This window comes from Vipera berus, assembly GCF_964194415.1.
Source record: "Vipera berus genome assembly, chromosome: 3".
Lineage (NCBI taxonomy): Eukaryota > Metazoa > Chordata > Lepidosauria > Squamata > Viperidae > Vipera > Vipera berus.
Genome location: NC_138204.1, coordinates 30,707,350 through 30,734,685, shown reverse-complemented (window position 1 = coordinate 30,734,685; position 27,336 = coordinate 30,707,350). Strand labels below are relative to the sequence as shown.

General features: G+C 40.8%; 2 protein-coding genes across 3 annotated transcripts in view; both read right to left on the bottom strand.

Annotated features, from left to right (window-relative positions):
* GGT7 (gamma-glutamyltransferase 7) overlaps nt 1-5,926 on the bottom strand; it is a 31,751-nt gene extending 25,825 nt beyond the window's left edge. Inside the window, exon 1 of the mRNA XM_081323666.1 lies at nt 5,683-5,926. Coding sequence (XP_081179792.1) covers nt 5,683-5,899 — 217 coding nt within the window. The 5' untranslated portion in view covers nt 5,900-5,926. The remainder of the gene's footprint in view (nt 1-5,682) is intronic.
* Nucleotides 5,927-9,895: 3,969 nt separating this feature from the next.
* RAB5IF (RAB5 interacting factor) lies at nt 9,896-19,874 on the bottom strand. 2 transcript variants are annotated; one of them, XR_014025725.1, is made up of 5 exons: nt 19,622-19,874; nt 16,747-16,850; nt 14,871-15,000; nt 12,342-12,632; nt 9,896-11,487 (listed from the first exon to the last, which is right to left on the bottom strand). XR_014025725.1 is itself a non-coding variant. In XM_081322140.1 (4 exons), exons 1-4 carry the CDS (start codon nt 19,763-19,765, stop codon nt 11,446-11,448), a joined length of 420 nt encoding a protein of 139 aa, XP_081178266.1. In that variant the 5' UTR covers nt 19,766-19,874; the 3' UTR covers nt 9,896-11,445. The 2 variants fall into 2 exon arrangements, 1 of the variants encoding a protein (XP_081178266.1); XM_081322140.1 differs by lacking the exon at nt 12,342-12,632.
* Between the last annotated feature and the right edge of the window lie 7,462 nt (nt 19,875-27,336).

The following is a 27,336-nucleotide window of genomic DNA, read 5'->3' as shown; positions in this document are numbered from 1 at the left end:
AGATTAAATAAAACCCTGAGAAAAATAAAAAAAAACCAGTTAAAATTAAAATTAAAAAAAAATTCTCAGCCTGGGCCAGAGAGCTCGAAGAGCCAGGTCTTCAGGTCCCGGCGGAATGAACGGAAGTCAGGGGCAGTCCTAAGCTCCGCAGGCAGCTGGTTCCACAGGGCAGGCGCACCCACTGAGAAGGCCCTATCCCTGGGTGTTACCCGCCGGCAATCTTTAACCGGCGGCACCCTGAGAAGACCCTCCCTGTGGGAGCGCACTGGATGAAGGGAACTTGATGCTGGCAGCAGGTGTTCCCTCAAATATCCTGGACCCTCGCCATTTAGGGCTTTATAGGTCATCACCAGCACTTTGAATCTCACCCGAAGGGCAACCGGAAGCCAATGCAGCTCGCGGAGTAGAGGTGTTACATGGGAGTATCGGGAGACCCCCATCACGACTCACGCAGCTGCATTCTGCACCAGCTGAAGCCTCCGGGTGGTCCTCAAGGGCAGCCCCATGTAGAGAGCGTTGCAGTAGTCTAAACGGGAGGTCACGAGCGCATGAGTGACTGTGCGTAGTGCATCTCGGTCCAGGTAGGGTCGCAACTGGCGCACCAGGCGAACCTGGGCAAAAGCCCCCCTGGTCACGGCTCCTATATGGTCTTCAAAAGTGAGCCGCGAATCCAGGACACCCAAGTTGCGAGCCCTATCAACAGGGGGTAACACCTCACCCCCCATCGTTAGAGATGGAATAGTCTGGTTGACCCGAGATGCCGGTATGCACAGCCACTCAGTCTTGGCAGGATTGAGACGAAGCCTGTTTCTCCCCATCCAGACCCGGACCGCTTCCAGGCAACGGGACATCACGGCGAGGGCATCGCTGGGTTGGTTTGGGGTGGAGAAAAAGTTGGGTATCATCAGCGTACTGATGATACCCCACCCCAAAACCACGAATGATCTCGCCCAGCGGCTTCATATAGATGTTGAACAGGAGGGGCGAGAGAACCGACCCCTGAGGAACTCCACAAACAAGAGGCCTCGGGGCGGATCTCTGCCCTCCCATCAACACCGACTGCGAGCGGCCCAGGAGATAGGAGAACCACCGCAAAACAGTGCCTCCCACTCCCAACCCCCTGAGACGCCGCAGTAGGATACCATGGTCGATGGTATCGAAAGCCGCTGAGAGATCTAATAGGACTAGGACAGAGGAACAACCCCTGTCCTGAGCCCGCCAGAGATCATTCACCAGTGCGACCAATGCCGTCTCCGTGCTGTGCCCGGGCCTGAAACCTGATTGGTACGGGTCCAGATAATCAGTTTCATCCAGGAACAGAGGAAGCTGATGGGCCACCACACTCTCAACAACCTTCGCCAGAAAGCGGAGGTTGGAGACCGGACGATAGTTATTTAAAACAGCTGGGTCCAGGGCAGGCTTCTTGAGGAGGGGTCTCACCACTGCCTCCTTCAGGGAGGCGGGGAAGACACCCTCCTTCAAGGAAGCAGTTATTACTGCCTGGAACCAGCCTCGTGTCTCCTCCCGAGCCGCATAAACCAGCCAGGAGGGGCACGGGTCCAACAAACAGGTGGTGGAGCTCAGACTCCTCATCATCCTGTCCACATCATCAGGGGAAACAGGATCGAACTCAGTCCAGATAACATGCTCAAGACCGTCCGATTCCTCTACGTCAGACTCTGCCCAGTCAGAGTCCAAACCGGCCCGGATCTGAGCGATTTTGTCCGTCAGATGATGACTAAACTCCTCCTAATGATTAGAACTCTTGGATGCTAAAAATTATATGTGGGAAATGTGATCTATTGGCCACAGAATGGATGGATAGTAGAAAAATTTCCCTGCAGTAGAAAAATAAAATATGGATTGTTTTTACTTACAAAAGTAACTTCAAAAACTGAAATGTGAAAATTTTGAAAGTCTTGAAACCTACTTTCTAAACAATAAGTGCTACTATAATGAATAATTAAAGTTTTTAAAAATATAAAGTATTTAAGAACACATCATTTTATTAAAACCTGGTATTTCTATGGCAGCGGTTCAAGTTTATTGGAATTAGTATTGTCTGCATCAATTATACTTCCATACAAATTAATACTCTGAAGGTTGGGAGAATCTAAAGATTAAAATGGAGAGGGGGATTGGTAACTGGCAAATGTAGTATCCCCACTGTTCTTCTTGTGTTTCCCCAGTGTAGAGAGGATCAATTTACCTACAAAAGTGTGAATCAGGGGAAATTATGAGATATGGAAGTATTAATTAAACCTACACAATTATATAAAATATAGCATTATATTTTATACATAGCAAACAGTGAGTTTTGTCCAACTATATTTTGCCTTATGGGAAAACTTAAACAACCCTGCATAGTGCAACATTGTATACATGCTTTACCATGTGATATAAAATTAAAGGTTTCCTTAAATTTTATCTTAGGAAGGTGAAAACATTTGCTTTTCTGTTTCAAATAGTAAAGTGTTTTGGATCAGTTGTGGAGGATGGAGAAAACATACCATGAAACACACCAAACACTTTATATACTAATAGGCAATTAAGCTCCAAATGAAGAATATTTTAACTTTCAAATCAACTGAATCTTTATTATTTAAAGAGAAATAAGCAAATGACTAATTATATCAGTATTGTAATACATGATCTGTTTGATGCTCCTTCAGAAGTCTGAGATGGCATTATAATCAAGATAAAAATAAAATAATCACACACATATACACATGTATTTTATTTAAAATGACAATGGCAATGACAGATGAAAAGTAGGAAAAAATTAAGGAATTATGGTAAAGCAGAAAAAAAATAAGATACATCTTTGTTTTAACTGTATTATTTTCCTCCAAGGAGATCATGACAGTTTTCAGCAATTTGATCTTCATAAGAGATCTATTTCATAGCCCATTAGGGATTTGAATCAATCCTATTTGGATGGATTAGATTTATATTCTCACCTTTCTCCAGCAGCTCAAGACTACTTGCTTAACTTATTTTCTTTGCTTTGTCTGAGGGACTGGAACCTTAGCTATTATTTGCCACAACATCCTAAATATTTCAAAGGAGATAGAAGGAAGCATTGGTGACTCAGCCTTCTTCTTTCCTATCCTCTAATAAAGTGAGATACAAGGATTTTGCACAGTGTATATTCTATGAATTCCAGAAACTGTCTTTGGGCCACAAATCTTGCCCCATGGGAAATTATGAAGTTTTATTGTCCACTTTATAGAAGGTATATGGGGAAAAGCATAATTACTTTCTTTCTGCATAGATGGAAATACAGTACAGGAAGGAAGGAAGCATATATTTTTTTAAAAAAACTTTGATCGTTGGGGAGTAAAATGAAGTTGTACCTTTAAAAAAAGTAATTAAAAGATATTTCTCTGAAATGACTGTGTGTACGCCCCATATCCTTTTGTTGATGTTGAGTTCATTTTCCCTTTTTGCTATAAATCTATTAAATCCTGGCCTCAACTATGTATTAGCTGCAGAATACATACCTTGAACATTTTAGTAACATTTCTCAATCTTCCCTAAAATAGACCAATAGAAATTCAGACTCTGTTTTCACAGGAAATTAGTATTTATGGAAAATGAAGAATATTTTGGTCTAGCTGTGGTTTTTACTAGTTCATTTTTAATGTGAAAACTTTGAGAAAGGGATACTCTTTAATGCAACTTGTACTAGAAGCAATTCATTTTGTAAACATAGGGCTTGCATGTTTATATGGCATGTTTTTATAGACATAAATCAAGGTAAATTGGCTTTTTCATTGGTTTAGAGTTGTGAATGATGAAAGGGAATGACTAAAGAGGGTGAATCTACTGAACTTGCAAGGATATAAGGGGAAGATCAAATGCAAGCTTGGGGGGAGGGCTGGAATAAACATGGAAACTCTAGTTCCAACTGTTTTGTGAATGCCAGTTCCCCTTATGATTTAAAGTCATACAGTAAGAGTATGAATACACTAAGATACCTCCAATAGTAGTGTGTGTTTGTGTGTGTGTAAAAAACAACTCAGGATTGAACTATTGGGTCCTTGCTGTCTTGCACATGATTGTTTTTCTGCACACATTTCATTACTTGGTTAGATAATGATGTTAGCTCAGCTGCTGCTCAGAGAACACCAAGAACTCTGCATTTAAAAATCTCAACTGGGAAGCTGGAGAATGCAATATTTCCAATTGCAGGGCAACTTCACAATCCCTCTAGCTCATAATAATTCATAATAATCCATTAAAATAACTGACTACTAATTGAACAACTGTTCAGGGTGACTTTACACTGTACTATTTATCTTTGTTTTATTTTGTAGAGGATTTGAACTTTACCTACACAATGCATAAAGAGATGCTCTTTTGTCATCTTAACCTAATGTCAATCAGCTTGATTGGGTGACTCGAAAAACTAGACCAGAGAATTTTTAAGACCAGAGAACTTTAAGGCAACCTTCTCCATACTGCCCCACCCCGCCCCTTAGTAAACCTCAGTTATGTAGGATGGGGATACTGAGAGTTTAGTCTAACCATTCTGAAAGGCAGAAGGCTAAAGATAATTGCTTTAAGAACTGTTGAGATAGGAAAACTAACTGGAAGCTCCATTCTAACTATTGACCCTGTGTGAGAATAAGATGTTATGTAGATCTTGGTTATGTCTCAGCTGCTACAGGTCCCATGCATATGTAGTAATACTCCTAAGTGTTGAAAATATCTACTGAAGCAATAGCAAACTTTACCCTGGGTAATTTTCAGCTTACTACCATTTTCTCTCTCTCAACTTTTACACTGATTGGAGGACCCTAGAATAGTCCTGAAAATCAAAATTCAGGGACACTTCACAAAGTTATTCCCAAGTATGAGGAACTGAGAGAAACAGATGGGGGAAAAACCAAGTCTGGGTTCTTAATCAACCATGAGCCATTTTCAGAGAAGCTAAAAAAGTTGGCAAAAGAATGGGGGACAACTGTCTGGGGATTCTGGGAGTTGCAGTCCAAGGATCTAGAGGACACAGATATTAGGAAAGGCTGCATTAGCATCAGTAAGCATTCTTTGGAGAGCAAGAGCCTATAGTGTGATCAGAAAGATATAATGGGATGGAGGCAATAAAATCACTTACGGTACATTATTGCCCCAACAGTAGAGCTGGTAGAAAGGTAGAAGGAACGAGGTGAAAGAGGAGAGGAATGGAAATGGGATGGAAACAAGACAATGGAAAGAGACAGCCCAGGAGCCTCCAGAGCCTCGCCATGCAGCCCAGCACTCCCACAGCCTCAGCCAGCACCAGTGGAAGGAGAGGAGGCCAAAGGGAAAAGATGGTACCGAGCAGGGGAGATCCAGGACTGGGGAATCCTGACAAGGACATTAGGAGAGGGGCAGGCAGGAGAAGCGGGAAGGGCAGAAGCAGGGGCGAAAGATGCGGGACGGCTGCACCGCTGGGCCGGTGCCAGACGCTTCTGGGGAGAAGGAAGGGATGACGCAGAAGCCCCGCCCGCCACCTGCCCGCCTGCTGAAGGAGAGATGCGGGGAAGCGCAGGACGAGAGCCGGTCCGATTGGGATGGGATGGAGGCCGCGGAGATGAAGGGAAGGGAGAGAGGATGGAGGGATGGTCGTGAAGGTCCCGCTGGCGGCTGGTCGGATGGAGAGGCCCGGCGAGCAAGCGGGCTAGCTTCCGCGCTCACCGGTCTCCTGCTCTGCCAGGAACGCATCCTCCTCTTTCCTGGAGCGCAGGCAGCTCTCGGGGGCGATGGCGCTGCCCGTCTCCTCTTCGGGCAAGCGGGGGAAGCTGGTGATGCTCATGTAATCCACGGGCGAGTAGGCGCCCAGGCTGCTCTCCTGACTCGCCTCCTTCTCGGCGGCACCTGCAGCCGGGGCCGCCGCCGCCGCCGCCGCCGCCATCCTGCTTGCGCCTCCTTGGCCAGGCAGGCGCCGCGCTGATTGGCCGGTTCAGCCCAGGCTCCTGCTCCGGAAATGACTGCCGGGGAGGCCGGCCTCGCTGGCCGGGAGGGGAGCCGAGCGAGTGTCTGGGGAGGAAGCGGAGGCGTGCGGGAAGGGCGGCCGCTAAAGGCCGCGGGGCGGAGCTTGGGACGCGGGATTCGCTGGCCGACTCGGTGGGACGGCTGCCCCGCGCGCTGCGCTCCGTGGGCCCGCTCTAAGCTCCGCGGTGTCGCTTCAGAAGGAAAAGGAGGATGGCGGAGATGGCAAATTATCTCCACCATCATGAAACGTCTTATACCGGTAGTTCCCGCCAGCCGATACTCTTTGACTGCAGCATATCCTATCTGGTGGATCGAATTGGAAGGGTAGAAACTCCTGAAATGAGTACATATAGATAGCCCTTGACTTATGACCAGCCCTTAGCAACTGGTTAAAGTTACGACAGATCTAAAAAATACTTTTAACATGGATTTGAAGTTACGACTGTCCCTTCCCCCAGGGTCAAATGATCATATTTTGGGTGCTTGACAGCCTGTCCTGATTTATGGACATGCACAGCATCTTGTGGTGACATGACTGCAATTTATGATGTTGCCAGAAAAACCGACAAAAAAGGCCCATTGTGGACAATGAATTCACTTAACAACCATGATCTGCAGATTCCTCTCAGAAGCATTAAATGCAGCCTAACCGCCCTCCTAAAACATACTGCAAAATTGGAAATGTTAACGTGATAGAATAGGGAAATTATTAAATATATGGGGAGTGATCATATTGCCAACTTCATATCCTGCCACAATCTCATAGGTCTCGATGGTTTTATCAGTATACAATATTAATTCATCCACAGTCCAATGAGAATAAAAAAAATATAAAGCACACAAACTGGAAAATTTAAAAAAGCAATTTTCATATGCTCCTGTTGGTAGATACTGAATCATTTGTGGGCCACTGCATTTTGGACCAACTGAACTTTCCAAATGGCCTTTAAATATAAGTCCCAAAAATAAATAAAAGTGGCCCCATGTAGTGTGTTTTTCAGTACTGTTGAAACAGTGATAAGGGCATGTCTCACTGTAGCAAGATCTTCTAGCTCTACATAAGGACTGCATCTGGTCCACCAGCCAAGCTGGGCAAAGTGTCCCCTAGCAACACTGTGTCCACCCACTGTTCAAGGAAAAGTCAGGAATCCATGAGAATCTCCAAATTGCAGACCAGCTCTTACATGGGTAGATGCTTCCTCAATACAAGACACTTCTGGAGTTGCCCAAGCAGGCTGATGGACTAATAGTAAGCTAGGATTCAATGTTAGTCTTTAATATAACTTGCATCAGATTTACTTTCTGTCCTATCTTTGTCTTTTTTTAGCTATGCTAGGCCATTTAAGGGTTAAGTGTTGCCCTTAGTTCAAAAAGATGGTACACTGCTGAATTCATCAGTTCAGGACCAGACTAATACCATACTACTTCTTCTACTGCTATCGAATAGTTATATCTCATTCTTCCTTTGGAGAGCTCTAGATAGTGTATGCAATTTCCTATCGATCTGTTTTATGCACGTGTTTTTATGAGGTGAGCTACACCAGTTATCCACTGAGCTTCTAAGGCTAAGCATTACTTTTAATCCAGGTTTTCACAAAGCCAGGGCTTTTGCAAATGGCTGTGTTAATATGATTTCCTTCTGAGTTTTGCATCATACGGTGCTGCTCCAAGCTTCTAATCCAGCAGTTCTAGTACCAAAAGAATTTCTACATTGGTATACTATTTTAGACATCTTTTTTGTCATTGCTAAAAATGTCATTTTAACTCTTAGCAGAGCTTTTTTGTCTATCCAAAACAAAAGAAATATTCGGATGCATTTCCTGGTTTAATACCTGATTTTAAAACTTGATTTGATTTTCGGGGAATGATTCATCCATCAGATCCATTTAAATTCCCCTTCAAAATAATTTCATAGACAAAAGTTTTAAAATAAAATTTACAACATCTTTTAAGGAGGCAGAAAACCACCTGATGAATACAGTAAAATTTTGCCAGTCTGAAGAAAAAGAATCCAAAAATGTGATTAAAATGTAAGGCTTAGTAGAGCTTAATGTCTGTAAAGGCTACTTTGTGAATGTGAACTTGATGAATCCCTACTTTCTGGCACTCCACATAAACCAACTGTAAAAATAGCAGCTTCTGCAATTCTACTCAAGAAGAGCGGATCTCCAGAAGTGCCAGTCTTAGCTGTGGTTGTTAACCAAGGATTACCTGTATTTTGGAAATTGAAGGTTGTTATTTGTAGCTCTTTTTGATAAATAGTATGGGTTTTTATTTCCAAGTGTGTGATCACAAAAGCCTACCAATGATTCTGTTTTCAAACTCTACTGTGGAGGTTGTCCTGCTATGTCAGAGGCAGGGCACACTTTGAGTACAATTCAGGAAGACATGCAGTGATTAAAAACTAGCATAATTTAAAATATACATTCACACAATCAGCACTTATGAGACTTTCATGCACATTATTCCTATATATAAGTAGTCCTCGACCTGGGTGTTTTACTACCGTTTGTAATTACGATGGCCACAGAATGGATGCTTTACACCCCTATCATCGTTATGCTATCTCCCTCAGCAGTCCCATCTGACATCAGGTGAATCAGCTTTACAAGTTGTAGCGTTCTGCAATAATGTGGCAATTTGTGGTTTTTTTGTTTGTTTCTTGCCAAAAATGGCTACTCAAATGAATGGCTTTGCTTAACAACCATGGCATTTGCTTAACAACTGCCATGAAAAAAATTGAAAAATTATTTTTACTGGTGGCCAAATGTCTACAGCTTGGGATGTCAATCATGGAATTTGCTGTGGAGAAGATGCTTTCACTGTAATTAAGAGAAATCTAGGCAGGCAGAAAGATCTCTGTGGGAACTATAGGTTCCTTTGTGGAGGGCAAGTTCAGCATAGGTAAGCAGCATCAGACCTCTGTTGGCTCCAAGCTGCTCTGCTGTTGACCCTTAAGAGCCCACAAAAGAGATATAGCCTATTCTGCAATGAATACCTCTTTCTTTCCATTTGTTCTACAAAATCCATATAACCATACTATGTGCTGAGATGTGGAAGAGCAGTAACTGTTGGCATTGTGACAGGATTTGGGGAATGGGGTGTTGGGAAGGGAGGGAAGGGGAGGGGGGTGGGGGAGATGGGGTATATGTTCTAAAAATGTATTTTAAAACTTTTCAATTTAAAAAAAAGAACTTTATATAGCAGAAGTGAAGATGATCGTCACTCAGATGGAATTGCTGGGGAGGACATAACAGAGGATTTTGGATACTGTTCAGGAGTCATATTAAGGAAAGTTTGAGATTATGTGAAGGAGATACTTGGGACTCTTCGTTCTTTAGATTAGCTCCATGCAATTATTTACGGAGATATATTGTATACTGCAAGGGCTATTAGCTCCATACAAGTAGCCCTTGACTTATGACCGGAATTGAACCCGGAGTTACAATTGTAAATCACTGCAGATGTAAGGTGAGAATTCAACATGATAGAAGTTAGTGCAGGAACTATAACTTTAATCGCATAGCACGTCTGCTAATGTTTGCTGAGGAAGATGGAGATATTTTCAGAAATGCAATCTTCTCTAGTTCTAACTCTTCCCCAACCCAAACAGTTTTATGAGATTCCAAGAGAATCTCTTATGTAACTTAGATCTTAAAATCAGCAAAAACATTTTTTCCATGAATGAAGGCAAGAGTTTTTCCTCCTAAGATACTACTTACAAAGTAAAAGGTAGACCAAGATGATCCTCCGATACTAAAACTCATATTTATGGCCAGATCTCTTAACAACAGGCTACCATGCCATCTTTTTTTAAAAGCAAGTATCCATCTATTTTAAGGGCTAAAACAATCACAAAAAGTTTAATACTACCTGAAATCTTAAAAATGGCAATACCAATAAAAAAAGCATTACACCAGCTTCTTAAAAGTGATCTTTATTAGTGTCCTCCATGTATAAAATGATTTACTTATTTGGTAGATGACTCAAGCTTTGAAAAATAAAACCCTACTGGTTGAGAAATGCAGCTTAAAGTTAGCAAACACCAAAATGTCTAAGTATCTCCTCAAATTGAAGGAGAAAACACTTAAGTTGGCAATGAAGAAGTGCAAGAGAAACCTCTGCTAAGGCTCTCCAATCTTTAGTAGTTTTGCCTTTCATTTCCTGTGGCTAAATTCTTCCCTGATGTTAAAACTGAACAGAACTGAAAAAGACAGATAGACCTGACAATGTTGAAAGAGGTGGAAAGCTACTTGTGAAAAAAAAGTATGCAAAGTTAAGAGTTTAAAAGATGAGTACAAAGAACTGGAAATTTATCCACAGCATATTAGGACTCAAAAGAAGATTCTCAGTGTAAGGCAGTCTTAATGAACAACTCCATTTTCTGTCTACTTAAATTAACTTAAGACAGGAAATAGCCTCTTCTTGAAATTATTAAATATTTATATAGAGAAGGAGTTTAAATCTTAAAATGATTGAGACAGTACAACTAAAGCTCATAAATAGCCTAATTAGTGTACAATTAGAATTTTTCATTCTGATACTTTTAATAATCATAAAAGATCAACACTGAATTTCAGTCTACTGCTATCTGGAAATTAGTTCTATGTACAAGACATTAGCTGCCTTAATTATTCTGTATTCTGTATTATGTTTCAGCTTCAAAAACCTATAACAATCCCAAAGTAATTGAATTCTGAAGCATCTGCTATTTTGTGCATTTAGATCACTGGACTCTGAGGTAGGTTCTGGAAACTGAATTGATTAACTAACCAATATATTAAGATGTTTCTAAATCACTGCAACTGTTTTGGAAAGTTCCCTAATGAAGCTAGGAAAGCCTCACACTTCTCAGTAAATAGTTAAAATCTCAAAATATTAGGAAACTATCTGAAGATTGTTTATTACATTGTTAAGCGACCAAAATTTTAAAACCCTGGATGAACCATTTAAAGACATTAGTACTTAATACAATCAGATCAGAGCTTTAATTTCCTCAAAAGAAGCTGAGAACCATCAAAATCTATGTTCTACAATACATTCAGCAGAATCCTCCTGCCATATACTTCATGATGGCTACCATTTTAGTATGTCTTACAAATGGAAGACAAGTCACAATCTGAAGAGATATCAAAGAGAACAAGATAATCGATGCAAGTTAATTAACAGAATCACCCTTTTAGGATATACAGATTTGTCATCGCCATACTGGTTAACGTCACCAAGAAGGCTGAAAGGTTGAAAAGTCTTGTGCTGTCTGCAAAGCATTGTAATGGCTTTTTTTAAGTTCTGGAAAAGCAACAGCTTTTTAAAATAAGACTGATCAAACTTTTCTTCTTAGAATCCATAAGACATGTTGCATCTCCTTGGACCATGGATATAAAACCCGGCTTATTCTACCTCTCCATAGGCCAAAGGGGTTCTTAAAGTGTTCTTCAGTAAAGACAATTAATTTGGCTGAGTTTGTCAATCATAATGGATGGCAGTGTAGAAGATTATCCAAACAACCTGAAATGAAGCACAGATAAGAACAAATCAGAAAAGGATTTAAACTTTACCAAATTATAAGTATGAATGTATTTTGCTTTCTTCCTTCTGAATAAGATTGCATTAACATTACTACAAAAAGGGATCATAAAGAAACTTTAGGACTAGTATCAGAAAACCTCATTGCTTTTTAGTGCTAGTGGGAGAGAGAAGTATAAAAATTGTTTTAAGGTCAAAATATTCTGATTGTTACATCTCTTTCCTGGCCTAGCAGAAATGATACTATGTTCTTTTAAACTTTCTTGAATATTATGACTTCAAATGGACCATTCTGACCTATTAGCTATTGGAATGATTCATCTTTGTTAAGATTAGAACAGTCATGAGAGTGGAATGGACACAAGTATTTAAAAATCAAAACATTTTTGCGCCCCTTTTGAAAGCTGCTCTATTACTTTTCTTATATTTATGTATAAGAACTTGGAAACAACCAAAGATACAGTGCTGGATACTTTATGTATAAAGAGTAAACACCTACAATCAAAATTTTGTTACCCAACTAGAAGCTTTGAGGCATTATAGCAATAGCCATAGCAATAAAACTTAAGCCTTATATATTGCTTCATAGTGCTTTAGAGTCCTCTCTATGCAGTTTACAGAGTCAGCATATTGCCTCCCAACAATCTGGGTCCACATTTTACCAACCTCAGAAGGATGGAAGGCTGAGTAAACCTTGAGCTGGTCAGAATCGAACTGCCAAACTGCTGGCAGCCAGGAATCAGCAGAAGTAGCCTGTAGTACAGGTAATCCCCCAGGTACGAGCATTTATTTAGCAAGATTTCACAAAAACAAGGTTTTTCAGAAAGGGTACTTACATTAGAAATTCAAAATTGTGATCAAAAACAAGTCTCTGTAGCCATGTGACTTGGCTTCAGTCTCGGCTGCTGTGGCAGCCATTTTAACTCTGTGACTTGCCTGGAGTGGTTCAGGCCTACGAGAAGTCAGAAGTGGGGTGTGTGTGTGTGTGTGTGTGTGTGTGTGCGTGCGCGCCTGGTCACATGGCCAAACAAGATCCAGTGATTTTTGCAGCCGGCACCGACCATTCATTTTTGTTTTCCTGGAGCTGTGTGGAAGACCACTGCTTGCTGGGCTTGAGGACTACAGTACTAGAGAGAGAGCTAGAATTACTTCTGTATTTTAAAATATTCATTTTTGTTACTATAGAGTATTGTACTGTATTGTTAGTAATCACTTTGGGAGATACTCTGCTTTTTATTGTGTTTGTAAGTACAGTACTTTGCAAGATTGTTTGCATTTGCCTGAAACTTATAGCATGTGGCTGGCTGCTGCTGCTCCTCTCTCTAGCATAGTCCCACCAGAGATTCTACTGACACTTCCTGGAAGGAAATCCCACACCCCATTTTGGATTTTGCCTGGAAAGGCTTGTGCTGATCAGGGGCAGTGGTGTTTTTTTTGTTTTTTTAAGGTTTCAAATTTAAATTGCCTCCAGAAGTTGTGGGTGTTCCCTCACTGGAGGCTTTTAAGAAGAGACTGGATACACATTTATCAGAAATATAGTACAGTACTGTACTCTCTTGTGAGAGCAGTGGGATACACTAGATGACCTCAAGGTCCCTTCTATCTCAGATACTGTTGCAAGCCAACAGTTCTGTAAACTCCATCCCCATCTCCCTTTGCATGCCTACCTGCAGACGCTAAAGCTAATTACTTTAGTGGCAGTTGCAATCACAATTTTCCACCCCCCTCTGAAGAAGCTTGAGCTGCCTAGCAACATTGTTTTTTAAAAAGCCTGCTGCTTGCTTGGGAGGCAGTTTACAGTATTGTGTAGTTCCTGAAACAGGAAATAGCTGTTTGGTGGCCGGAAACAGCTGGCAGCTGCGACAGGAAAAGTCTCTCAGTTCAGGCAGCCATTGGAGGAACTAGTAAGTCAAATCTTCATTCATTTAATGACCCATTTGATTCAATTAATGAGTTTAATTTTAAAATGTTGTAATATTGAGTCTGATTCATTTGACAATAACGAGCCTAATGGGCAGACTCTATTAGGATCGTACCTCGGGAACTACCTGTACTGCATTCTAACCACTGCGCCACCAGGACTCAGGGCTTATAAACTAATTCTATATGTTTGAACAAGAATGTAAGTGCCACCTTCTAACCAGAACTAAACAGAACAATTTATACCCTAAACAGAATCACTGCCAAAGCTCTTCTTTCTCCATCTGATTTTATACTGAAGATTAATAGTGGAATTTATAACATTCCCTATTGCACATAAAAATATCAGGAAGAATACATGGTCAAAAGTTGGCAAATATTATATATTGAAAAAGGGGTCAGATAAAAAAGCTTTCACTGCGTTCACACATGCACAGACACATATACCTTTCAGTATAAATTAGCAGGGATAATGAAAAGTTTTACCATTAAGTATTTTGGATTAATTCATCAACAACACAACAGTCATCAGCCACACAAATACCCCCTTTTTTAATATTCCTTATCCTTTGCGGCTTGATGGCCTGACATGGAAGGGAAGCTCCACTCATGCAAGAGAGAAGCCTTTGGGGCACGGTTTCATGCTCCTTTAGGCTTCTCCATGCCAAAAGCATGCAAAGGGACAGAAGGCTTGAAGCAGCACGAGATCGCTTCCCCAAAGCCTTTCGTCCATTTGCAAAAGTTTTTGGCGCAGAGAAGCTTTTGGGGGTGAGGTCTCATGCTCTGTCAGACTCACCGAGGTTACCCGATGCTCCAAAAGCAGATTGGGTGTCCTGCGCAGGCAGCCTCAGTGAGTCAGCGAAGTCGAGCAGGACGCTCTTGTTCCACTCAGCCTCTGCTCTCAGCGCTCTGATTTTGGAGTATTGTGAGCAGGAAGCTTGGCAGCCTGGCTTGGCAGGAGAGGGCAGGCCGGCACGCATGCATGTGGAGCTCCACTCATGCAAGCAAAAAGCCTTTGGGGCACCGCTAGCGCGAGTGAGGCTGAGCACACCAGTGCCCGGCTGCTTGTGCAAGTGGGGCTGTGCGCGCTGGCCCGCCACTCACGCAGTCCGGTTGCAAATAGGCCACAGGTTAGAGATCCCTGCCCTAGAACATGAAGAGCAAACTGAGGATAATTTTGGACCGAAGGGAAGAAATAATGCAATTTTGCAATGGGGAGTTTGCTCATGTAATGTTGGACTCTAAAAACTATATATTTGCTTTTTAAAATTCTTAGTACAGGAAAGAATATCCATTATTTTACCCATATGTAATTTACATTTCTAAATTTCATCTCCTCAATTTCTTTTTTTTACAAGATTTTAAGGTTTCTTGGGATCATAATCTACCTTCTGTTTTATATTGTGCTTAATGTCAGGAATCTATAAACAAATAACATAAATTACCAAAAACAAAGCAAAAGATGTCATGAAGCCTTCCTTTGTTAGTTCCCATGTTCCACCATACTCCTCTTCATCTATTTGCTGAAAACTGCTAAAATAGAGGTATAGGACTCCAGCATTTATGAGACAGAATCTGGAGGAGAGAAAAAAAAGAGACGCTGGGCAACTTCAATCAACTAACAATGTAAAGATATCAAGGAGCGTTCTTGTTTCAGTTTCACTGAAATTTAACAGCAGCCCCTACACATAGTCCTTGACTTGTAACCAGCCATTTAACAACTGTACAAAGTTACAATGGATTTTTAAGAACTTCATCAGTAGCCTTTTTTTAAAGTTATAACTGCAACCCCTCCCCCACAGCCACATGAATGCATTTCAGGTATTTGGCAACTGGCTTGCAATTATGACAGGTTGCAACATTCTGCAATCACCTGACAGAATTTGCAACTTTTCTTGTGCTACTAGTCTATATTGCCAGTACAGATTAAGACACTGGTAGGCCTTGATTTATGACTATTCATAGAGCAATCATTCAGAGTTATGATGGACTTCCCCAGGGGTACTTATCACCCAATTCTGAAGTGCCAACAACTGCCCCCGCCAGCAGTCATGTAAACACATTTCAGGCATTCAGCAACTGGTCACACAGCTGTTTGCAATGTCCCTGGGACACATAATCACATTTATGTTTTTTTGGGGGAAAACCCTGGCATCTACTTCTGGTTTATCAGCAAAACCAGCCCATAGCAACAATTGGTGTACTTAATATCCATGGTATTCGCTTCACAACCACCACAAAAAAAAAGATTGCAAAATTGGGTTGCTCATATGGATGGTCCACTTTATGACTGACACAATTTACAACTGCAATAGACAGGATCCATTATGGTCATAGATCAAGGACTACCTCTATTGTTATCAATCTCTTCCAAATAAATGTGAATGTATTTAGTGGTAGATTGTGTCCTTCACAAGCCTGCTTCAAACAAGAACCCTGAATGCACATGCATTTACCCTTTAACAATGTAACATTTTAAAAAAGGGACAATAGGTACTGAAGAGGTATCCTATTTTAAAGTTCTAAAAGCAACAGATGACCCTAAATTCAGAAAACCTAGAAATGGATTTTCTACTACATATGTGGAATCAGATTCAGATTATCTTCTTGCTGCTCTGTGTTAATTTCAAGGTGAGTTTCAACCCACAAAATTTGAACTGTGGATTCTGTCCTCTAACCCACATTGTCCTGGCTTTGTTAAAATTTGGATTGCTTACATTCAAGAAGGGTGGATGATATTCTTTCTTATCATAACCTCCAAAATAAAGACAGAAGTAGATAAGTCTATAAATAGATTTAGAAAAAAATAACTGGAAGCATTTCATTTTCCTATTACAAACTCATTTTCCTATCGTTTAAGGAAAACATAGGCAACCGTGAAAATGCCTCACAACACTTTCATTCCTAACAGTATTTAAGATATTCCCTTTATCATTTGTCACGGGTGGAAATTTATAGTTAAACTATATAATCTTTCAACATAACCATACATTTAGTTTTCAGCAATAAATAACGCAAATATTTCTAGACAAATATTTTCAGACAAATGGATGCATTTTCTTAATCAATATTTTCTTTATTTCATGCACCGCGGCAATTTTTTTTTATGAAAACCTTTCTGATACTCTGATGCATGTTCCCTCTGACTAAATTTAAGGAGCTTTCTGTATTTTTCCTACAAACTGCTCTGAGAAAACTTTCATGTTCAAATAAAATATATAATACAAAACCCATATACTTCAAATATATATATCCCTCATCTTAACTTCTTTCAACTTGATCAATGATTCAATCTTTAAATTCATGCAAAAAAAAACTTACATTGCTATACCCACAAATCCCTTCAGTGGAACAATTCCCCAGATCACTCCCAAAATAACAGCAATGATCTGCCGGAACCAGTAAATGACATCTAAAAATTCATCCTGCAGAGAAAAAATATCAAATTCATATGGAATCAATATTCACATTCAACATATGTAGAGGAGTATCTCCTGTTATAACAGGAAATCTAAGCTCTGAAGATATCTCAGCTGCCTAATTCAAAATACAATTTTTTTGAGAAGGTCTCAGAAGGTCTAAAAAACTAAAAGATTTAGAAATTAGACACCAGCAATTATTTCAATCCTAGCTGGAAATCTATCTCAATTCCAGGGTAAAAAGGTATATATTTACATTTTTGGGGCCTATTTATTATGTACCTGTCTTTCAAGGAGCTTAGATGAATTACTTTAATCTCATAACAACTCTGGGAGATGGAGGGAGTTACTGATTCAGTGAGGTATCTGTTCAGTTTCACTGTCAAGTCAGGGTTTAATTCTAAGCTAATATCAGCTCACTAATCTCTATGCTATTCTAATTTCACTTTGCAAGTGGGCTGAACAAGCAGCCTGAATTCTTCTGTTTGAAAAGAAGTATAAGATAATGTATAATTAATTCACAGAATGGATTAGAATGAAGATCTTCCACTTGCCATGAAATGGTGAAAAAATGTACTTTCTACCATAAGATAGTTTGCTTGGTTCTAATGACAGATTCCAGCTTCTTTTGTTTCATAATAGTGACATAGAAATTCTGCAGAACTTATGATTTTTAGGAGCTTAAATTGAGTATATATATTTTCTTTCCATGTGTTATGACTACATATTTGCCCTTCAAGGTAGGCCAGATTAGGAAACAAAACTCATGCAGGCCAATACTACTGTAACTTTACAATAAAGTTATGGTAACAGAATTTTGCAAATTTGAAGCATTTCCGTGCTCCATCCCTTTATCTTCCTGAGAACTAAAGAGGGTTTTGTTTTATTGGACAACATGTATGCCCTGAACTCAGATTTCTTTTATCTGACCATTGTCTTGGTAGCAGTTCTTCTTCCTGTTCCTTGCCTTTGCACTGTGTAATCTTGGCCAACTGTGAATTACTCATCATGCTAAACTATAATTTAATCTAATCTTTTAGCTTCAATAGTATCCAGACTGTTCCTCAAATTCCCCCAACCCCGTTAAACATCTTAGTTGCTTAAATCAAAATTAAACACTCAAAAAAATACAGGAACTGTGTTTGCACAAGAAGCTAACTCCAAGTTAAATGAATCATAACACAGAGAATATTATTTACCAATCTAATCTATATATCATCGAATTCTATAAACATTACGAAGGTTACATATTTTGCAATCCTTTTAGTGCCTTTGAATCAGTCTTGGCCTCTGGTGACTACATGGATACGTCCACACAGTTTTCTTACCTATATAGATAAAAATGGTTCATCTGTCTTCTTTCTAGGGCTGAGAGTGTCTAGTTCAGGGATGTCAAACTGCCAGCCCACAGACCAGATGTATCATAGTGAAACCGTGCCCACCCCATTGCCAGCAATGGCAAAAAAGTCACAATATGTCGCAACATGATTTGCAAGTTTGACACCCCTGGTCTAGTTCAAAGTTAGCCACCTAACTTCATATCTAAGGCTCTGTACTGATAGTCTATACCCCAATGATTTTAACCCCTACATCAAACTGGTTCTCACAAACATCCTAAAAGCAATTAATGAAGACAATTTGATTAAAATGTACTTGAAATATTTAATTAGGGGTAGGCTAATAAACAAGGGCCTCTGGCCATAAAAGCCTAGTGACAGAGCAAAACCTTCAAATTTTCTGAATTGTAAAAGTCTTGGGGCCATCCAGACCTGGGGGTGGGGATTATGTGTTCCAAAATAAGGGGGAAAGCCTGCTCTGACATTCCAGGGAGGAAGAAAGTAACCCAAAGCATTGCTTTCTAGGCTGACTGGACACTTTAGGAAGATTCTGTTTGGAGAAGATGGTCCAGGAAGTAATAAAGATGCAAACCCTGTGGGGCTTTACAGGTCATATAGGTCAAATCCAGCATTCTGAATTATTTTGAAGTAGATTGGCAACCAAGGCAGCACCCAGAATTTAAGTGTTGCCTAGTTAAAATGCCTCTCGTGTGCCAGCTAGCAGGTTGCCACATTCTGTGCCAACTGCAGTTTCTCAATAATCTTCAAAGGCAACCTCAAGCAGGCCATATTGCAGCAATCCAGCGTCAAGATGAAAAGGGAAGAACCTCACTGTCGCCAGGGTTTCCCCACTAACCTAACTGGACATAGTTAACATGCCAGCCAAAGTTTGGCCAAATCTCTCCACCTGCTGATCGCTTGTGAATCCAGGTGATACAGCAGGCTCCTTAAGATGCTCCTTGCGGTCGGGAAATTGTAAACCCTCCCTCCCACCTTAGGCCAGCAAAGGGGCTGCCACCAAGCCCAGCGGTTTCTGGGCAGGCAACATCGCCGCCTTGGTAAGTTTCAACATCCGCCTCTTCCATTCTGCCCAGTAACTCAGGGTCCAAAGCTGCAGACTCCCGAGCTGTGAATCCGCCGTGACCTTTAGGACAGCGTTTCCCAACCTTAGGAACTTGAAGATGCGTGGACTTCAACTCCCAGAATTCCCCAGCCAGCATAGCTGGCTGGGGAATTCTGGGAGTTGAAGTCCACGCATCTTCAAGTTCCTAAGGTTGGGAAACGCTGCTTTAGGATAACCGACTGGCAGAGTCTTTCCCCCCCCCCATTCCCGCCAAGACCCCCACAAAACCAGCCCGTCGCCCGCGAGCACAAGGCCGAAGCCCACCCTCCCGAAACACTCGGCCGGCCTGGTGTGCTGCAACCGGCTCTAGGCCTCACCTTGTCTTCCCAGGCGGAGTCGCTCCGCAAGGCTTTGCTCCACAACGAGGCCCGCAACACTCCGCCCCCACCGTTGGCCACGAGGTGCTGCTGCTGCGAGTGCGGGTGCGACGACGGCTCCTCCTTCCGTCGACCGCCGCTCATCGTCCCCCCGCGCCACACCTCAAGCTCAACGCGCCTCGGTCACGGCAGGAAAGGCAGCCGCTCACCCACGTGAGCGCCGGTCCCGAAGCCCTGCTAATCACGTCGCCCCGAGCCACGTGACTCTTGTCACGTGATCCGAGCGGCGCTACGGCAAGCGAAAGGGGTCTCTAACCAGCGGCGCGAAGCGCTGGCCGGGTGGAACGGAGCCGAGGTTCCTGCGTTACGGAGCTGTTGGGATGTTCCTTCAGTCGCGTTTGGGAGCAATATTCGGGGACGGGAGGGGACAACGTAAATTTCAAGACTGCAACGCGGTCTTCCAGTACTACACCTGCAGCTGCTAGTCGTTTCAGTTTCAGTTTATTGAATTTATATCCCGCTCCTTTTCCCGTAGGACTCAGGGCGGTTTACAAAGGTATTTAAAAACGTCAATACAATACAAAAGTTAAAAACAATGAAAAATAATTAAATTTGATCCCTGAAAAATATAAAACCCGTGGTCAATTCTTGTGGGTATTTTTGTAAGCTTCATGGGATGCATAAGCTCATTCATTGTGTCTTTTTAGTGCAGGCTGTACGCTCAATAAACCATATTTATATCATCTCTGAGAGGCTTATATCATCTCTGCAATGGCCAGGAGAAGCTGGAAATCTGGGTCCCCTCAGCAATCCTTGGTATGTTTATATAATTTAAAGAGCCGTCCATTTCTCATATGTGGCTTTGGAAGGTGCATATAATTAAAATAATAAAACCCAAACCACCAAGATGATTAAAAAAGACTGCTGAAATATAATCAGAATTGGTTAAAATTATAAATGCTTCGGAACAATAAACACGGGAGAATGCCTTCCAAAACTCACGAGCAGAATTGCCTTTATTCAGGGGACTGTAACTAGGTTACAGCCTTATTAATTATAAGCATTTTCTACTGTGATTTAACATTTTCATGAGAGTTTATAAAGTAAAAGTAAATGCTACTTTAATAAGTTAGGCATAAAAATCAATTAGCACAATTAAAAATCTTGTCTAAAAATCCTGTGGGAAATTACTTTCCTTGCTTTTGAGTTTTTAATATTCTGCCTTCCAAAGGGAAAAATCAGCTACAGAGACTAAACAGATTTGACACTATTGAAAGAATGATTGAAAAGAATGCTACCTGAGTATAATGACTGACGGTATAACTTGATCTTTCAAAACATCCATAATATATACATATATTTATTTCAGTCTGGATACTACTTTCTATCGAGTATAGTTTCAACACAGATTTATTATTGAAATAATATGTAGAAAAAGCAGCATGTAAAATTGTTTTTATCTAGGTTTTGGAGAAATAACCACAATAATTATTGGGAATCATAGTCATGGGTGTGGATGTCATATGTGTGAAGTGAAAGAGGCTGGATTAAAATGCAGACACTGAGGATATGCCAGCCTTCCCAAACCTGGGATACTCCTATGCTGGCTGGGAATTCCTAGATTTGTTATCGCAACCCATCTGTTTACTTACATTTACTTTGTTACCCAAAGCTTGCATTGTAGCCATTATGCCCTGCTAGGTTTCATTGGTAAAACAGTTGGGCTCGTAATCAGAGATTCAGTGGGGAAAACCCCTCAACATTTATTTACTTATTAAACTTGGTGCCACCTAACTCCCAACCATTCTGGCCAGCTCATGACAATGAAACAAAAAAACTATAGCAAAATCAATTAAAAATAAAAGATATGACAGATCAGATAAGATGAAGTGGAAGGGGTCTCACCTTCCCTTGTTACAGGCCTGGGTGAAAAGTTTTCATGGCTCTTCTGAACAATAGCAGAGGAGAGGCCATCCTGATCTTGGGAGGAACCTTGTTCCAGAGGGCAGGTGCTCAGACAGGTGTGCTTCTGGGATCCTGATAGATAACATTTAATTGAAAAAATCATTTAACCCTGCAGGAGATTAAATCAGTCAGGCAGATGCTCTGGGTGATAGTCTCTTAAGTAAGCAGGCAGTATGCCATGTAGGGCTTTATAGGTAGTAACCAGCACCTTGAATCACACCTGGAAGCAATTGGAAATCAGTGCACTTCACAAAGCAGAGACATTACACAGGCATACTGAAGCCCATTACCAATTGAGCCACTACATTCTTGAACCAGTTAAAGCTTTGGGTGTGGGGAGGTGCAGGGCTTTTTTTTTCATAGAATGCTCAGAACGGTGTTCCGGAACCTTTTTTTTTTGCAAAAAACCCCCAGCTCCCTTATTGGTTTTCCTAAGCTTATTCCTAAGCCTATTGCAGGGTAGCAATCTTGGCTCTTTTTTATGACTCGTGGACTCCCAGAAATCCTGAGCCAGCCATGCTGAGGGGAAAGGGAGCGGTTTCCAAGCTGAGCCATGCTGGCTTAGGAATTCTGGGAGTTGAAGTCCTTGAGTCATAAAAGAGCCTGCACTAGAGGAGGACATTAAAATTATTTACAGGATTACTTCTTTAGGAACTAAACTCTTAGAATCTAAAACAGCTAATTCAGAAAAGCCAACAGGAAAGAACCTCACATTTTTCATCTGCTTCTGTCTTTTGGAAGGTAAAATTAGATAACAAAATAATCTATTTCTTATGTTAACATCTCTGCAATGAAATCAAAGGTAACAGGAAAAAAATGAGAAACATTTTTCTCAATGTAATATGTCTAATTTAGCTGATTCTAGAAAAAAAATAGTATCTTTTGTACACTCTTGAAAACTATTTTGAATCTAAACAATTCTTAAGAATGAAATATTCTTAATTTGGACTTTACTGTTTGGACTGTTGTGTGTTTTGAAAAATAGATTATTTAGAATCTAGTTATGTTGCACTTCAGTCTTTAAATAATTATATAACAATATATGATGTTTTCCCTGGTGAGCTTAACATCAATAACACCATTTATTAAAAAGGCTAAAATAATTTCTGGGGGTATTATCTGTATAGTAAAATTTTGGACAAGCAGTGATCATGTTACATATGTGCATAAGCGTAGTCAGTAGCATATGCCTTTTTAAAAATATCAAACATGCAAAGAAACAAAAATAATTCCAAAATATCTGTATTACATCCAGAAATGCCAACTTTGCAACCAATATTTCTCATCCATAACTATGGCACCCTAAGGATACCTGCATACATGCAAATGTTTCTCTGGGATCAGTAACACAACAGGGATTGCTTTTTCCTTCCAGTAACATATACTTAAAACCAGTTTATTGCATTTGGCAATTGTACTAAAAAAAACCTCATTCATTTAATTTGAAATCAAGTGAAAAATTGATTTAAATTATTTTATTAAAACAAATTAATGGCAATTCTTTTATAAAAAGTTGCCTCAAACAAAATGAGTTTGACATGCCTGCTCTAGATAGTTGAATGCTCCAAAATAAATTCTAGACCAGGCCTGTACATGCAGCCTACCAAGCACCCTTGGACAGAGCACACTTTTTTTTAAAGTAATAAAATCACCACCACTGCCCTGAAAGTCATGTTGGCTAGTGCCTCCATGCCTTACCATGACCACAAGCTCCAACACTGTAAATGCTCCTCTAGTCACCAAATCATTGATTAGCCCACCAGCATTCCTTTGCAGACCACAAAGATTTTTAATTTATCAGTGTGGGCCTTTCCTTTCTACAAAATAATAATAATAATAATTAATAATAATAATAATAATAATAATAATAATAATAATAATAATAATAATAATAATAATAATAATTAGAAGAAGAAGAAGAAAAAAAAAGAAAAAGAAAAAGAAGAAGAAGAAGAAGAAGTTGGAAGGGACCTTGGAGGTCATCTAGTCCAACCCCCTGCTCAGGCAGGAAACCCTATACCATTTCAGACAAATGGCTGGCCAGTCTCTTCTTAAAAACTTCCAGTGTTGGAGCATTCACCACTTCTGGAGGCAGGTTGTTCCACTGGTTAGTTGTTCTAACTGTCAGGAAATTTCTCCTTAGTTCTAGGTTGCTTCTCTCCTTGACTAGTTTCCATCCGTTGCTTCTTGTCCTGCTTTCAGGTGCTTTGGAGAATAGCTTGACTCCCTCTTCTTTGTAGCAACCCCTGAGATATTGGAACACTGCTATCATGTCACTCCTCACCCTTCTCTTCATTAAACTACACATACCCAATTCCAGCAACCGTTCCCTATATGTTTTAGCCTCCAGTCCCCCAATCATCTTTGTTGCTCTTCTCTGTACTCTTTCTAGAGTCTCGACATCTTTTTTACATCGTGGTGACCAAAACTGGATGCAGTATTCCAGGTGTGGCCTTACCAAGGCATTGTAAAGTGGTATTAGTACTTCACGTGATCTTGATTCTATCCCTCTGTTAATGCAGCCTAGCACTGTGTTGGCTTTTTTGGCAGCTGCAGCACACTGCTGGCTCATATTTAAGTGATTGTCCACTAGGACTCTCACAGTTACTACTATTGAGCAAGGTACCACCTATACTATACCTGTGCATTTGATTTTTCCTGCCTAAATGTAGAACCTTACTTTTTTCACAATTGAATTTCATTTTGTTAGATAGTGCCCAGTGTTCGAGTCTGTCCAGATCCTCCTGTACCTTAAGCCTATCTTCTGGAGTATTGGCTATTCCTGCCAGCTTGGTGTTGTCTGCAAATTTGATGAGTTCCCCATCTATCCCCTCATCCAAATCGTTGATGAAGATGTTGAAGAGCTGCACAGACCTCTTCTAGATTTTCCTCTTGCCTTTCCGAGTTAACTCCTTGGTCTGTCATTGAGCAAGAATTGACTTTGTAGGGAAGCATATTATCATTTGATGTATATTTGACATATGTTCTACCTTTATTTACCAATTATATAATATTTGTATGCAATCCACATGGCGAGGTTTGGGGAAACTTACAATAGAAAAAATATATTTTTAAAATCATAAGATTAAAACATCGCCTGGCCTGCACCGCCTCTGCTGCCCGCATTGCACAGCCCCGCCATATAGAGTGGGCTCTGCTGCTCCCACAGCACCAGCCGCGCCGGCTCTGGCCCCAGGGAGGGGAGCCCGCCGCCAACACCCTTCACACCTGTGACTGCAGCAGCGCCACCCCACCACCACCCCGCCTCCTGCACCCGCCAATATGAGAGTTCCGGCACCTTTTTTTTTTTAGAAAAAAAGCACTGGGGATTACCTACGGCAACACCTGCGGCCGGCGTCAACTTCCCTCCGTCCAGTGTGCTCCCACAGAGAGGGCCTCCTCAGGGTGCCTCCAATCAAAGAATGCCGATTGGTGGCCCCCAGGGGGAGGGCGTTCTCTGTGGGCGCGCCAGACCTGTGGAACCGCTTGCCGGTTGAGTTCCGGATGGCCCCCGACCTTCACTCCTTCCGGCGCGATCTAAAAACGTATTTATTTGAGCAATCTGACCTGGTCTGATGGGTTAGGGTTGGGGTTTTAAATATGTTCTTAATTATTGTTTTAAATTTTAAATTTGGGCATTATATTTAATTGTATTTTAACTTTTATATTTTGTTTTTATATTTATTGCCCTGTACACAGCCCTGAGTCCTTCGGGAGAAGGGCGGTATAAAAATATAATTAAATAAAATAAATAAATAAAAAGTACAGCCCCATTAAGACATGAAACTGCTAAATGTGTTACAATTTATGTCTGTTGCAATGTAAGAAAGTGAAAATGTCTTGTTGCAAAAGACATCATCAACACATAGTATTTTACTGAATGTAAGTTAAAAACAAGGTTTTCTTCTGGTTACTTTTTGAACAGCACCTTTTAATTATGCACATTTGCCACAAGGTGGCAGAAAGGTATCATGTTCCATAGCCTCTACAATGGCCTATTCTTTGGCTTTATCTGGAAGTCCCTCTCTCCTTGGACTGCAAATATAGCCTGAGAGATTTAAGGCACCAGAGAATTTACAATATTTGCATAACCCACTGGTCTCACAGTGGGGATATCCAGTTTTTCAAACTGCTCTGTTTTAAGACCAACTGTGATGAAACATTAAAACATAATGATCTCATGCCCATATCTGCAAGCATAGAAATCAAACTTTCACATTAAATATATATATATTTTTAAAAACCCTCCTTTCTGAGGCATGTAATGAACTTTGTATACGCTTGAAGAAAGAAATAATAAAATTGATGTGGTCCTTACATAAAAAAGAGGGGAGATTTGTCTGTCATAAGGCAATAAAATATACTTGCTAGAAAAGTGTATTCTTTCCCATCATTGACAGGTTGTGATATTTGCTGAATGGCTTTCTTTGTACAATTTATTTATAGTGCTAGCATGTCTGAATGAGCATTCCACTGAGTTCAGGTGAACTGACTCTTACATAACACAGTTACAGTGATAATCTGTAGGTTAAAAAACAAGGGTAGGGGCAGCATGGGTGCAGGAGTCTTTTCTCTTACCCTATCAACTACTTCCAGTGAAAAGTGCTCTCATTGGGGCAGCCAGCAGACCCAGGTTTTAAGTCCTTCCAGGAGGCCAAAAAAGTAGTGACAGTGGCAGAATATTCCAAAAGGTAGGGCCCCCAGCAGAAAAGGCTCTTCTCCTTGACCCCACCAACTGAAATTCTTGGATGGGGTCCATAACAAGCTGGTTGAGTAAGTGAGGAGGGCCAATCCATTTGGGGCAAGTTAGTTTCTTAAATACCCTGGACCCATGCCATAAAGGGCTTTAAAGGTAAAAAAAACCCCACCACCTTGAATTGGACTTTGAAGCAAACTCACAAGCAATGAAGCTCATGCAACAGTGGTGTTATATACACCCCCCTAGAGGCCTCCAGAGCTATCCATGCCGCTGCATTCTGTACTAGCTGTAGCTTCCAAATACTCTTCAAGGGTGGCCCCATGTAAAGTATATTGCAATAGTCCAACTGAGAGACGACTAGGGCAAGAGTGACTGTGCACTAGGCCTTCCTAATCCAGGAAAGGGTGCAACCGGTGCATAGCCTGAAGTTGTGCAAAAGCTCTCCTAGCCACAACTGTAGCTGGAAACAGTTGTAGTTAGTAGATTACATTACCTCTGAAGATTGCATCATGTTCTTCATTGTGGATTTTTGAAGAGGATGGATGATGGAGTAACAGATTTCCTGAACTGGTAGGAGGTTGAATTAATTGTTTTTTTTAAGTTGTTTTCAGCACTGTGATTAATTTAAAAGGACATTATGTGGATTACATTAACAAGTCTCTGGTTGGAAATGCAAACTGGCCAATCACATTTTTTGCATGATTGTACAAACCTAATCATGTGGTTAGCTTTAATGTTTAGTGTATAATATGTGAACTCCAATAATTGTGTTAATGAATAAACTATGGGTAAGCAGAAGCTGTACAGCATGAACAGACTCAGAGGGTCTTAATCTTATGTACTTTTTCACATAGTATGACATCTTGCCTGCTAACAAAATACAAGAAACCCTAAATTTTCTTGCGTAGCTATATAAACCGTGATGGCTGGGATTTAGATGTGTCTGGATTTCCTTTTCAGAACATCCAGGTTTTAACAACTGAGAGACTGATCCAAGTACCATCTGCTGTCTTTTCCATAGTAAATATTTTTCCAGAAGAAATGTAATTAC